Below are 14,912 nucleotides of genomic sequence, written 5' to 3' on the forward strand. Positions count from 1 at the left end.
AGGGCAAATGCGAAAACTTTTAGGTGAGAAATGAACAATTTGGAAAGCACAACTTCGGACCCATAAATCAAATCAAATAGTGATAGAGCTAGAATAAACAGATCGTCAGGGCTACAATGTCGTTTTCTGACATGAAAGAGAAGATATTTTCTGAAGCAACTCCAAAGGGAAGAAGTAGAAAGTACACTACCCAAAAAGACAAATTGTCATGTGAAGCTTGGAAGAAAATTAGTTTTGATCCAATCATCTGTGTGGAGCAACCAATGTCAACAAATTGGGATCATATCCATGGGTACTTCATTGCACACAACACTAGTGGCATCTATCAAATGTAAGCTCCTCATCTCTTCTATGGGTTGATTTCTAACTTCTTCTCTCACTTGTGGCATGAAGGTCAAAAGTTGCTCAAAAACTATACAAGGGGCGAGGAGGGGAAAAGGACACAAAGAAGAAGGCAAACCATTCACTTTGCAGCATTGTTATTCAAATCTTAAAGTGTGGAGAACTGGAAGAACCATTAGTTCAACAAAATTTGTCACAAGAAGAAGAGCTCGGGTGGAGATGCAACACAAGTTGGTGATGGCGTTGATGATGCATCAAGTGCCGATGAAGGAAAATAGAAGCTCCCTTCCCAGCTCAGTTGCTCCTAAGAAGAGGCCTGGTGGAAGAGAGCATGGCAAGGAGAACTTTAACAAGGGATACTACAAATGTCAAGGAATCATTGGAAGCCATCATGATAATGAGAAAAGAGATGTGAAGAAAGAAAGAACACAAAGGCCCAAGAAATGTGGAGAGGGGGGGGGGAGAAGATGGTCGAGGTGGAGAAGAGTAAGCAGGTGATGGAAAAAAGAATCAAGAGCATGGAAAACAGAAGAAAAAACTCATGACGATGGACAAGGGTAAACTTGATGTGAAGGCAGGAGCATACATTAAGATGTGTCGCGTTCAAGTATTAGTGGCAAGGTCTATGAAAGCAATGGTGCCAATGGCGGCAGTGGAGTGAAAGCAAGCCACTAAGAGGCAGTAAACAACAAAGAGGAAGCAAGCGATGGGGGCAATGATATTTGAGAGGGATATGTATTTATATATGCACTTATGTTTGAGTTTGTCATGCACAATGCTTATGGTTTGAAGTTGAACTTGATTAGTGGATTTGAACTTGAAATTTCATATGTTCTTTGATTATGTGTGTTATTATTTTGTAAACCTTAATCATAACATGTCTTGTTTCAATATGTATGAAACTGTGGAGAGGAAAATGACGACCGACAAGAGGAGGGCAAGATTTTTTGGGCGCCACTTTCACGTCATTTGCTAAAGCAACAATCGTCAGGGTGATGAATTTTGTTCTCTTCTATCCTATATTGATTTTATTACATCACCAACTATTTTATCAACCGTTGGCGATGCTCTTAGGTGAGCACACCTATGTCCCGCTTATAGAGAGATATAGGGCAACCTCACCTGTGCGAGCATGAGACTAGGCTGGCCTAGCAGACAGGAGGCCACAGGCCACAACCTCACCCCCACCCCCACCCCCCAACTTTTTTACCTTTTTTGTTTTTGTTTTTGGCTTTATTTTTTCTACTTTTGTTTATACTTCCGAATATTCTAAATATAAAAACTATATAAATCAAGCATTTGAAAAATGTTAAATATGTATAGAAAAATTGTTTCTTCTATGTACGGAAAATGTATGGAAATAATATACAATGTGTACGAAAAAGTTGATCATGTATTTGAAAATGTTAATCAAACATTTAGATATGGCAATAAAGTGTTTTTTATAAAAAATAACTGAAGTTTAAAAAGTGTTAAATGTGTATAAAACATTTCCCATGTATACGAAAAATATATACAGAAAATAAACAATGCGTGTGAAAAATGTTGATCACATATTTAAAAAATGTTAAACGTGTATAAAAGATGTTCCTGATGTATACCAAAAAAGTACAACGTACATTAAATTAAAGTAGACATAAAAAAATTAGTTCTCTGTTTAAAAAATGTTAAACATATACAAAAACTGTTCCTGACGTATACAAAAAATATACATTGTGTGTCAAAAAATGGTTATTACCATTAAAAAATGTTCAACATGCATTTGAAAAATTCTCAAAACATGTATTTAAGATACATGTGCGTCGTGTACTTGAAAAATGTTCAACTTGTAACAAAAAACATTTCATGTGTACATAAAGAATATACATTATGTACTGAAAAAAGTAGACATGTTTTGAAAAATAAAATAAAGTAGATGAAAACCGACAAAGAAACAAAAGCAAACCAAAGAAAAATGAAGAAAACCAAGAAAGCAACAAAGAAAATCCAAGTAAAACATAGGTAATAAAAATGAAAATAAAAACCGAAGAAAACCAATGGAGAACAGTGGGAACAATAAAACCCGAGTAAGAAACATAGAAAACCATTGAAAACTGAAATGAAACAAAAATGGAGTTACACAAAAATGACAAAATGACAAAGTTTGTGTTGAAATAAGTAACCATGGAGTTACACAAAAATGACTGAATGATGAACAATCATTTTGTCATTTTTGTATAGCTCACATGTTTACTTATTTCGTCACCAAAGTTTACACATTTGTAATATACTTCCTCCGTTTCTAAATATATGTCTTTTTAGATATTTCAATACAAGCTACATACGGATGTATATACACATATTTTAGAGTGTAGATTCACTCATTTTGCTTCGTATGTTCCCTTATTGAAATCTCTAAAAAAACTTATATTTAGGAATGAAGGGAGTACATCCATATCATCATGTAAATTATTTTATAATTTTTTGAAACTTTAAATGTGATTTTTAATCTATTTAAAATAAAATCATCTAATGCACCTAGGATCCAAAAATCCATTCTCTAGCGAATGCAGCAACCAACAAGGGAGCGAGCGCGGCCGAAAAAAAAGGCTAAACATATACGTCCATGAAAAAGCTTCAGGCGAGACGAGAGCCACTCTCACATTAAGCGAGATATAGCTCTACTGTCAGCAACAAAAGGGAAGCGTTTACGAAGGGCGAGCCGGCCAAAACTTCGGCCGGCCGCCTTACTCGCTACGCGCATTGGGCTCGCGCACACAAGCCACGTCACGCTGGCCCAATCACACCGTTTTTTTCCCTTGTCTCTAACTCAGGACCTCGTCCACTCATTCCTTCGTCTTGCTTGCGCCGCTGATTTCTGCACCGAGTTCAACCTCCTCCTCTTTCTTCGGACCTCCTCGGTGCCGGCGCACCTATGGCCCACCACCACCACAACGCTGCTATATCACCACACCCCCCATCCAGTGTCAGTATGCCGGAAGCAAACGATGTGCGGTGCTGAACCCCAGCTAGGGGGATTTTTGCTTCAGTCGGCGATGATGGTGGTTGGCGACGATTGCAGTGGCAGAGAATAGGTTAGTATTTTTTTGATTTTTTTTTTGCTTGAACCAGGTTTGATTTTTGCTGGAACCTACTTGCATTTTTGCTGCAAGACAGTGATCGCGATGACGGCATGGCCGCCATGATTTTTTTTGCCGGAACCAACCTTTGCTTTTGCTACATCGGAGAAGACTACGTGATGGGAATCAACTGCATCCAGCGAATTTTTTTGCTACATCTGTCATCAATTTTTGTTGGAACCAGCACGAGCGTCGGCTACGACCGTCGCACAACGGAGCTACAACCGCAGGGGGGGGGGGATGCTACAACCGGTGTGCAAATTGCTACTGCCGGCATTTTTTTGCTGGAAGCAGTTGAGAGTAGGCACGGAGGAGCTGCATCCAGCGACATAATTTGCTACTTCCCGCATCGATTTTTGCTGGAGCAGATTACGACATGATACATCGATGGCCTGAGTTTGTGTTGGATGCTGGAACCGTTTGTGTTGGATGCCACAACCATGTCTTTTTTTTTGCCGGAGCCGGCTGCGGTGTGCTACAACCGTGGCTGTGAGGGGGAGTGCATGGTACTGGAAGGGGGGACGGTCAGCTGCTGGCAACAGTGATGGCCGGAGTTGGGTATGCTGCAACGACGACCGGGGAGCAAGGGCGTGCTGTGCGAGGTTTTTTTGCTGCAAGGGGCACAATCATCGTGCTGACTTGGCGGCAAGTTCGGACGGCGGTGAGGTCAGCCAGATGATACCTGATGGCGAGGGCAGCAAGTTGTTCTACGGCGAGGTCAACGGCGCTCGTCCTTAGTAGGGTCGGCGACGCTCGATTCGCTCTCGTCAATTCGCACTCGCGTGATTTGGGGAGAAAAGCTATTCGATACAGAAGCTGAACCAAAAGCTATTCGATACAGAAGCTGAACCTTATCTAACGGCTAAAAATCGCTGAATCGGGTGGCCGGGTGCACCGGCGCTTATTAGTGGCCAAAACAAAAGCGAGATATAGCTCTCATGCTCCTCACCCTGGACTCCACTGGACCAGTGCTTGCACTGTTAATGGGCTCAGCCCAATTGCTATCACAGGCAGACATACAACAAATACAGAGATTTTCTAAAAAAAAAACAGAGGCAGAGAACGTTCAGGACAAACGGCTTCGTGGCACCCCAGTCCCCCTTCCTCCCTCTCCACACTCTCTCTATTCTCGACTCTACATGTATCAAGGCTTTGGGCCTGAACTCAGTAGCGGCGAGAAGTGAATCCGTATTTGAGTGTTAACAATGCACTTTACCTCTTCAGTCTTCACCCGTTGCAATCAAACACAACAAACAGAATGTACACACGACACCCGACAGCTGATCAGATCAAGCAAGCAGGTGGTCGTGGAACCAGCTCTTCATCATCGCGAACGCGTCCTCGGCGTCGCCGTCGTCCTCCAGCGACTCCGGCCGGTGCGCGAACCCGTGGCCCCTGCCGGCGTACACGGCCGCCTTGGCGCCCCTCGCGCTCCTCTCCAGCTCCCGCACCGTCTCCACGGGGCACAGCGGGTCGCCGTCGCCGCACACGAACAGCACCGGCGCGGTGATCTGTGCCCCGAGCGACGCGTCCATCCGGGACCCATAGAAGCAGACGCCCGCTCTGAAGCAGGCGCCGGCGTCGCGCGCCAGCGTCTCCACGAGGCGGCCGCCCCCGTAGCAGAACCCGACCACGCCCAGCTTCTTGGACGGTTCCGCCGCCAAGAAGTCGTCAACCAGCCATTTCCTGCACGTGTCGATGTCGCCGGCCACCCTCTCCGGGGCCTGCTCGGCGAGCCACTCCTGCAACCCCTCCATCGGCAGGCTCTTCTTCCACGGGTTCCCGCGGAACAGGTCCGGCACCAGAACGCTGCATACAGGAATGCATCCATCGATCAAGCATGCATGATGAGGTGACAAATGCAAAGTGATTGGACCGGGGAAGTGGGGGAGGTCGGTTGGTTTACTTGTAGCCGTGGCAGGCGATGCGGTAGGCGAAGTCCCGGGTGGCGGAGTCCTCGAAGCCGAAGACGTCGGAGAGGAAGAGGACGCAGGTGCCGTTGTTGTTCTTGACGGCCTCGAGGAGGTAGGCGCGGACGCTCTCGTCGTCGCCCTGCCCGATGACGACGTCTGTGCCCCTCACCAGCTCGCACGCCTCGTCGTCGTCCACGGTGCTGCTCGCCACTTCAGACTGGCTGCAGCGCGGCCCGTGGAGCCGGCGGCTCCGGGGATGGGTGACGGTGCAGCGCCATCTCTGCACGGGAACTGAAATTGTTACGTCGTCAGAGCGCGGTGAACTACGTGCATCTGAAATCTCCCAATATAGAAATTGCTACAGTTGCCATAGTTTGCTCAATCACGGTGTCCAATTAAACACAGAGAATAGGGTGATCAGACATCACGACCAATTCAAGCCAAAATGGGGTTCGGGGCATCAAAGTGCAAGTGGATAACACAGGAACGGAAACGAACACGTACTTACAGAGGACGGCAAGCGTGTGGGCCGCGCTCTGGTCGCCGGCGCAAGCGAGCAGCAGGCGGCGCTGCCCTCGCGCGGTGGCGACGGGCGCACCGCGGCTGCGGCCGCCGTGGCCGCCATCGGGTGCTGCGTCCGAGCAGGGCAGCTCCGGTGGCTGGAACCAAGCGTGGGAGGCGGGAGATAGCCTAGCTGCCTGCTATGCTTGCCAGTGCCAGCCACCACACAAGGCTCGGGTGTGGATATTTTTCCTCCTGACACGTGGGGTTTCCGTGTATGACGTCCAGACGAATGGACAGAAGTTGCGGTTTGGGCGATGCAGGTCGTGAGTCGTGACCGCGTACAGTACGGTTTTGCTGCAGCTATGGATATGGTTTATTATCTCCGCGCTATATTACAGCAAAAAAGTTTTTTATCTCCGCGCAATACTGGCTGCCTGGAAACTTCTATCTTGACGCATAATGCGTCAAGTAGTCGGCTCGTCGCATAGAATCGACCAGGCTGGGCGGCCCATTAACGCCAGCACAGTTGGACGCTGGATCCTGAGAGGTTCATGTTCGTTATTTTTCCTTTTTCCTATTGTATATTTGACCGTTTTTCTTCTGTTTCTTTTTTTCAAGGAAGTTCTAATTTTCAAAAATTATTTGAATTTCAAACATGCTTTTTTTCGTAAAAAAAGTTGTTATTTTCATAAAAATTGTGCTTTCAAAATTATCTGGAATTTCAAGAATTGTTCTTGTTTTGATACAGTTTGTATTTTTTTCAAAAATCTTTGCGCTTTCAAGCATTGTTTGGAATTTCAAAAAATATTTTTATTTAATAAAAAAGTTCACAAATTAAAAAACAGATGTTTTTAGCAATTTAAAGTTTTATTCAAGAAATTAAAATTTTTGTTCAAATTTTTGAGAAAAACTTTGGAAATTTCAATTTTTTCAGAAAATTCAGAACGTGTTTGGAAGTTGGTAAATTTTTGGACAATTTTAATAAATAGAAATATCAAATTTTGTTTATAACTTGGAAAATATTTGAAAACTTTATTTGTTTTAAGTTTCACCAAATGTTTGGAAATTTTAAATTTTATTCATAAATTTGAATTTTTTTGCAATTGCAAAAAATTTGTAATTTTTAAAAAAGCTATTAAAAGATTTTTTTTCACGTTCTTTTTATAAACCAACTTGAAAAACCCCGCGCGATATATTTCGTTAAAGTGATGTGCCGTTATAGGGTCATGTGTCGCTAGGGTGACGGTCTCCCGAGTGCATGGCGTAGGGTAATGTGCGGCACGCCTTCATCGACCGTTGTTACCTATCCCCACTGCTAGCCTATGAATAAACCACCCCTCTTTGCACTTGTGTGCACAACACCCTCCAGTACCACCCAATTGTATATTCGAGCCTCAAGGTAGGAATGGAAGGGCCTTCTTCCTCGTCTCCGACTATGAGGTGTGCCGCTAGTCTCCACCGTGGCGCGACGCCTCTGGTCGATCCCCTATTGGAATCTTCGCCTCGTTCCACTCCCCTTGATCTCCCGCTCCTCCTGTCCCGCTCATCCGAGTCAATCGACACATGAATCAATGCCGGTGACCACCACTCAACAACTGGTACCACCGAGAGGAAGCGTTGATGTCGTTCGTCGAGCCCCCGCCCTGTTTCGACCACTGCCATGGCCGTCGTCGTCCCCTGCATCCAACCATCTTAGCCCTGAGACCAATCAAGCACCCTCATCATTGCTAGCCTCGCTAGTGAGCATTGATCTCTCTCTCTCTCTCTCTCTCTCTCTCTCTCTCTCTCTCTGACGCACACTCACTCGACCTCCCCCCCCCACCGTGGTCCTCTATAGTTGAGTGGGTCCCGCACCCAAAGCGGTACGAGGAGGAGGCGTATTCCATGTGGCCGCTCTAGGATTTTCTGTTAAATCAAATAAATTCAATTTAAATTCTTCTTTGACCAAACTTTGTCCACTCATAACTTCCAAACTACAAGTCCAAATGATCTTTTTCTTTTTTGTAGTATTTTCTTGTGAAATTTTCTTTCCAGAAAATGTTCTATTGCTATTTGTCACTCTGTTAGCTAGTATCCACAATAGCTTTGGATTTATGTGATATTTATAAATTGTTTTCAAATATATATTTTCGAGGAAGAAGAGCTTGATGGTGAAGATCTAGAGTACCTAGACTGTCATCTTCACCAAGGCAAGCCACACAACCATTGCTTGTTGACTTGTCGAAGTCATAGTCCATACATATGTACTCCCTCCGTCCGGAAGTACTTGTCAGAGGAATGAATGTATCTAGACGTATTTTAGTTCTAGACACATCCATTTTATTCATTTTTTGGACAAGTATTTTCGGACGGAGGGAGTATTTTAGAGCATATTTGTATTTAGTTACTTATGATACTATGGGCTACATGTGCATGTATATGTTTCTGATGAATATTTTTCTTTGGTAGTAGCATGAATGCATGATCACATTAATAATGTTAATTAAAAAAATCACGGCATAAGCATTTGACTGATTGTATGAATATGGTTGCTTTAATATGGTTGTGTATCTTCACTCATTATGGAATTCAATAATAAACATGAGTTGGATCAAAGCATATATTCAATAAAGAAGAACTTGTTAAACTAACCCATCATTGGCTTGGTCTAGTCATGATGCCATCGAGTCAAACTTTCCACATGTGCAACCACATTTCCCTGGGAATGACTTAACTTAGGTCTATGCACATGCTCTTATTGGTGTCACCATCTTAGGAAGAATTAGACATGTATGCTAACCTGGCCCGGCTACCGACGTCTAATTCTGCGAACCTGGGAATGGTATGGTTCACATGTTATGAATAAAGTAATCCCAAGATGGGGGAAATATGAGATCACAGAAGTGGTAGAGCCTTTGCTAGGCAATGAGGCTAGAGATTCCTCCTCCGGGACATTACCCCAAGGGATATGTCGGTGACACGGTAAGAGTAGTGTGCAGAGTGTATAAATCAATTCGAATAGCCGAGTCCCGGGTAATGGCCGCAGTTCATACTAGGTCACACCAGCGGTCAATGCCAATGATTAATACACATGAAGTTTTCATGGTGGTTAAGCTCAAAGATTTGTGTTGATCACGAATACGATGTGGTGATAAGATATGGGTCATGAGGTGACTGAAGGTTGATAAGTGGTCGCGGTGATCAAGTGTGGACATGACCAAGGTCATAGACACAACCATGTGGTAAGTTGTAATGACCAAGAGGCCAATATGGTAAGGTTGCATAAAGCTAAGTGATAAGTTTGCATAAGATCATGGTAGAAATAGTATTGTTCTTGTGTTTTGTGCTGCTTCTCGACCATCTCATGCAGCTGCTGAGTTTCTCTTTGTAGCACTGCTCACATGCTCTGTGCTAATTTCCAGTCACCTTGGGCAAATTCTTCTTCTTATCCACATTGTTGTCATGCTCCGTGTCTTGCCCTGACCAACCATCTTGTGGCCAACAGTCTTTGGCAGTTGATCATTCATTACGGTGACACCCCCGAGCTTGGTGGCTACCGATTCATTTGTCAGTTTTATGCAAGAGTTCTAATCAACCATCATTATGCTAACATAAAACTTCCAAGATGTATCATTCATACATGTCTATGCATATGTGTGGTACGTATTTGACATGTTGCATGTTATTATTTGTCGTGAGCTTGCGATTACATTCAGTGTACTCACCTGACTTTTTATGCCAGATGTTGGAGATGCTGATTGTGAGTATTTCGAGAACGATCCTGCATGAGCGCTAGGATCGTGTCCTACCAAGGATCCCTTTGGGATGGAGCCCCACCATCGTTGTCATTCTGTTGCTAAACTCCGAGGTCTTTAGTTAAATAATGTACATATTACCGCCGCACGTATAGTGCCTTTTTGCCTCTCCAAGTGATGTATCGTGAAGACCTATCTACCCTATGTGTTGCAATATATTGTGGTTGTGCTTGATGCCAATTAGCATTATATACCAAAGGATGCGGATTCTTGGGCTAGTATGCAGGGCACATCCAAATTGCGGAGCCGGGGTGCCACATAATGGCTTGGATGTATGAACCCTAAACTGTTTGAGCCAAGTAGCCAACACACATCTTTGATCAAGCCTTCCAACTCTGACAAATCTAGATCGAATTCTTGTTTCCCATGTAGATCCAGCCCTTCAAACCTATCTTCAACTAATGGTTTAGGAAATGTTATTTTGTTATCGCCGGCATCGCCTCCCTCATAAGATCCATCCGTCGTAGCCCTATTCGACGTCGGATCTGCCATGCAGTGACTTCTTGTGGTCTACAGGAAAGGATCGATGCACTTGCGCCCTGCCGAGACCTATCAAGAACGATGAAACGATGGTTTTTGAACTAAGGTGATGGTAGCCGTCAAAGGATATTTGAGAACCCTAGAAAGCTAGGTGAATTGCCTACCGCACTCGATGATTGATGCAATTGCTAACGACAACGAAGCTCTCTTTCTCTCTCCCCCTCCCTCTCCCATATGAGGTAACCTATCAACCCATATGAGGTAATAGACCGCCATGCCTAATCTAGGCCACTCGTTCAAATGCAATGGCCGTCTAAAATTGTTCAAATTCATTAAATGGGTTAAAACAGAAGAACATCCTTAAACATGGTGATTCATGTAAAAAAATCTATTTTGAGGCCCCACAAAAAAGGACCATTTGAGGGGCCAAAAACTGGAATTTAATCTTCTTTCCTTGATGCAATTAAAGAACCTTTTCAACATTTCCTGTGTCTCAAAATCCATGTGGAATTCAACATTGGCTTAACATTGAACTTCCATGTTTTCTTGTTCCGATCTTTTGTGCTACAATCGAGCACGCCCTTAGCAAAGAGTGGATTCAGCACTGCTAGGAACATTGCTTCGACATGCATCTCCAGTCATGTGTAGCCATGCACGCAGGTCACACTAATCATGGCACCACTAGCACAACAAATTTAAAGAGTTGCCATGAAAAATGGCGATGTCTCCCTTTGATGGCAGACGACGCCGTTCCATACCTGTTTTAATTTTTTTTGAACATCAGTACAAAAGCAAGCGTTCATATACACGCGCATACACTCACCTCTATGAACGTACGCACGCACACCCTACCCTTATGAGGACCTTTGAAAGATTGAGCCGACATATCATCTTGAAATTTACGAAGTCACCGTAAGCACTTCGTCGTCGACGGGAACGTCTCTTCCCACTGAATATGCTTCGCCGGAATTCCTGAAATAAATTCAGAAATAAATGTGAGCACCAGGATTTGAAACTTGATGAACTGGGAATACTATAGTCCCTCTAGCTATCCAACCACAAATTGGTTCGCATACATGTTTTATTTTGCCCTAGCCGTCCTGCATTCACACCTGTCCAGTCCGGTATTCCCGCATACGGTCCCAAGCTGCTTATCTTTTTGTTGCCGACAAGGAAAGGATCGCATGGTTTTATCTTGTTTGGTTAGAGAACACACCGTGGTACCGGGCTCAAAAGGGTGGGCACGACCTTTCCGGTGGTTCTCTCAGTGCGGATCAACGCACGGGAATTGCTCACCTACAGGACGGAAACTGCTGCTTCTTTTCTGCACCGAACCACGGAGTAAATGGCACCAGACCACGCTGGATTAGTGCACATTTAGTAGCTGATATAATAAACCCTTACGGCAATTCTGCACTGAACCACGGAGCAACTGACAGCAGGTCACACTGGATTACTGCACATTCAGTAGCTGATCAACTGCTAAGACAACAGAAGAAAATTAGGGTAACGGCTACGACAATTCTGCACTGAACCACGGAGCAACTGACATTCAACAACTGATGAACTGACGCACATTCGTACGCTCTTAGGCCTTGCACAATAAGAGATGCTTAGAAAAATAAACCGAGTTTTTTTAAAGCACCGGTGCCTATTTCTACAGAAGAGACGCTTAGTTAAGCGTCTATCCTGTATAAATAAGCACCGGTGCTTAAGGAAAACCTGGTTTATTTATCTAAGCATCTTGCATTGTACAAGGCCTTAAGATGATGAACCTTAGCAACATACCCAACATGGTATTCCACCAACCATGCTACAACAGCGTCAGAGTGAAACTACCACAGCGTGACCTCTGAAAAAAGGGTGAGCGCCTCAGCACAACTACTCCCTCCATCCTATAATGTAAAGACGTTTTTTGACACTAGTTACATTATGAGACGGGGGGAGTAGTAGATAAATTTCTGGAGAAAGGGAAAGGAATAACACATACTAGATATTACAAGAAAAAGATTAGGGCAGGAACATGATCGACGCAACGGAATTAACAGAACATCAACAAAACTGGCACCAATACATAAACATAACATTCTGGAACTCATCCTGTGCCCAGCTCTACACCAGAAATCCCAAAGCCAACATTTTTCATCCAAAACTATGAAGGGAACCCCCGGTCATTCCCTTCGTTTTCTGCCTAGCTAAGCAGACCAACATATAAACCGACACCATATTACAGGGCCACCAGCTGCCTCTAAATTAATCAACTCATCAAGTATATTCACATCTGATCTGATGCTAACCAGAAGGAACAGAATGAGAGAGGAGGACAATGTTACAAGGTTCCCCCATTTTATCTTCTGTCGAATGCTCTGGCCTCAAATAAGCGAATCGGACTTGGCGGGCAATCTTCTGTAGAAGTTGAACGGGACAGAGGGCATCCTGCTGCGGAACCGGGGATGGCGCAGCAAGTAGAGCATAGTGATGACCAGCAAAACCTGGAACGGCGTCACATACAGCACAATGGCCACCACCAGGGACAAGAATATGAAGATGGCTGTGGCACGGGGGTCCCTCCAGCTCAGCAGCGCATGGGCTCTCTCACCTTGCGTCGCAAGGTCCCCGACCACCGTCTGCACACGGCCTCCAACACTCCTCAGCCTGTCGTAGCGCAACCTTACAATGTCAGCTGGCCTGTTGGATGGGAATGTGTCAAACTCCTCATCAAGCTCATCAGGGTGTGTGAACTCAGCCTGCGATAGCTTAGTATCCATGTGTGGTGGGTGCCTTGACCGGAAGCGATAGTTCCACAGTCCGATCATAAACATGTAGAGGAAGATGGTAGGCAGGATGAGCTCCGGGTAGCAGATCAGTATCAGGAACAACATGTGCACCAGCATTGTTGTGATCGGGTTTCGCCAGCTCCTGATGCCATCATACCACTTGGCCATTGAGGCAAAACCACAGAACAGAGAGGTGATGCGATAGAAGTTGGCCTTGCTGCGCCGGAGACTGAACATGTGCGAGCCCACATCAAGCGTGTACTCAACCACCTCCCTGCGCAGAGGAGGCTCAGCACGGCTAAGCCTTGCCGAAACAATCTGCATCGCCTGGTGCCTCAGGTAGTCCAACTGCATCACTGATATTGGTTGTGAGTAGTGCATCTTCGGCAGCAGCGGACGGCCATACATTGCCATCATGTTAACCCATGCCGTGCATGTAAACCGCACAGCCAAATGCAGCTCACCGGTCTTCTTGAGGCCACTTGGCTTAAGAGCCAGCAAAGGATAGAAATGGGTGTACACCCGGTCAGTCTCCAGTGTCGAGAGACGGATTCTGACCTTGCCAATGCTTTCATCCCGGGCATCACCATTCTTGCTCCCAATCTGGCTATTGTCAAACACCACCACCGTGATCACGGTGCAAGGATCAAACACCTCCCAGGTATACTGCTCATTCCACTGGGGATTCAGGGTGTTCATGATGGTTCTTGTGCGCACCCATTTCGGACCATACTTGGCAACACAGTAAGCGTCGGTGCTGCGACCATCCTTGGCCTTCATGGGAATCAAGTTGCGTGCACCTAGAACCCCCACCTCAAGGATCCCAATGCTCGGCTTCCGGGTGTGCTTTGATGATGGCTGGAGATCACTGCTGTAGTAAGTCGACTCGTCAAGAACATGGTACCCAAAGTCCAGCGACATCCGAAGCTGTATCTTGCTCGCGAACTTGCCCTCCTTCTTCTCGCCGTCGTCGCTGGGGCGCGCAAGGCTGTACCAGCGCGGCTCCACGGGCTTGCCGAAGTGGTCATGGCGCGGCATTGCGGCGTTGAGGGGCAGCATAATGCGCCCGAGCGGCTCGTCGCGGCCCGGCCCGACGCGGTCCTCCACGGTGACGAGCAAGGGCTCGTCGAAGGGCTCCGACGCGACAAACATGAACTCCTCGTTCCACATCGGGTTGGGCGTCCCCGGCGGCCCGCCCGGGCGCGTGCGCCGCACCTGCCCGGCGAGCTGCAGCTTGACGGAGGCGTTCATGGGGCGCGACGTGTCGTGGGGCACGAGGTCCTGCGCCCCGATGGCGGCGACGCGGAGGTACACGAGCTTGGGCGAGAAGTATACCTTGGCGCGCGTGGAGGCGACGGCCGACGGACCAGCCGCCCCATGCGCATCGGAATGCCAAGCCTCCGGAAACGCCTCATCGGCCTGGGTCCCGAGCCACACCGACAGCATGATCTCGCCGCGGTGGAGCTTCTCCCCACGCTTGCCGTCGAGCCTGTACCACTGGGGCGCCAGCGGGGAGTCCGGCGGCACGCGGACCGGGACCTCGGAGAGATCGAACCCTATGCGGCCGACCATGTCGTCGCCGCCGGCGAGATCCTTGGCCTTGACGGCGACCTCGAGCAGATGCGACTGGAGGTGCGTGGCGGAGAAGGCGAAGACCTGGTGCCAGGAAGGGCTATGGTGGCCGGCGAGGACGGCGGTGGTGCCCTTGAAGTTGCCGAGCTTGACCTCGACGAAGGGGTCGATGGAGCCGGTGGGGGAGACGGCGGGGAGGTCCCGCGCCTTGACGACGTGCACGTAGAGGAAGCGCATCGGCTCGACGAGGTCGTAGGTGGAGGAGATCTTGCCCGCGGCGTTGGCGGCGGCGGCGGAGGGGTTGAGGCCCGGGATGTTGAAGCGGGGCCGCAGCATGGCGGCCAACGGCGGGCGCGTCTCCGTCAGCCCGAACTGCTGCGGCGGCGGCGCCATCGGGCCCCCCGGCCCGTG

At 46.9% G+C, this 14,912-nt stretch overlaps 2 protein-coding genes across 3 annotated transcripts; both read right to left on the reverse strand.

Moving 5' to 3' along the window:
• Window positions 1–4,422: 4,422 nt before the first annotated feature.
• Window positions 4,423–6,080, reverse strand: LOC119345106 (carboxymethylenebutenolidase homolog). 2 transcript variants are annotated; one of them, XM_037615323.1, is made up of 3 exons: window positions 5,879–6,080; window positions 5,368–5,665; window positions 4,423–5,270 (listed from the first exon to the last, which is right to left on the reverse strand). In XM_037615323.1, the coding sequence occupies exons 1-3, from the start codon at window positions 5,997–5,999 to the stop codon at window positions 4,751–4,753; spliced, it is 939 nt and encodes a 312-aa protein (XP_037471220.1). In that variant the 5' UTR covers window positions 6,000–6,080; the 3' UTR covers window positions 4,423–4,750. The 2 variants fall into 2 exon arrangements, with proteins under 2 accessions (XP_037471220.1, XP_037471226.1); XM_037615329.1 differs by having other exon boundaries at window positions 5,368–5,654; window positions 5,883–6,079.
• Window positions 6,081–12,176: 6,096 nt separating this feature from the next.
• Window positions 12,177–14,906, reverse strand: LOC119345126 (FT-interacting protein 3-like). The gene has a single exon (XM_037615335.1). It carries the CDS (start codon window positions 14,892–14,894, stop codon window positions 12,525–12,527), a length of 2,370 nt encoding a protein of 789 aa, XP_037471232.1. The 5' UTR covers window positions 14,895–14,906; the 3' UTR covers window positions 12,177–12,524.
• Between the last annotated feature and the right edge of the window lie 6 nt (window positions 14,907–14,912).

Source organism: Triticum dicoccoides, chromosome 1B (assembly GCF_002162155.2).
Source record: "Triticum dicoccoides isolate Atlit2015 ecotype Zavitan chromosome 1B, WEW_v2.0, whole genome shotgun sequence".
NCBI classification, from domain to species: Eukaryota; Viridiplantae; Streptophyta; class Magnoliopsida; order Poales; family Poaceae; genus Triticum; species Triticum dicoccoides.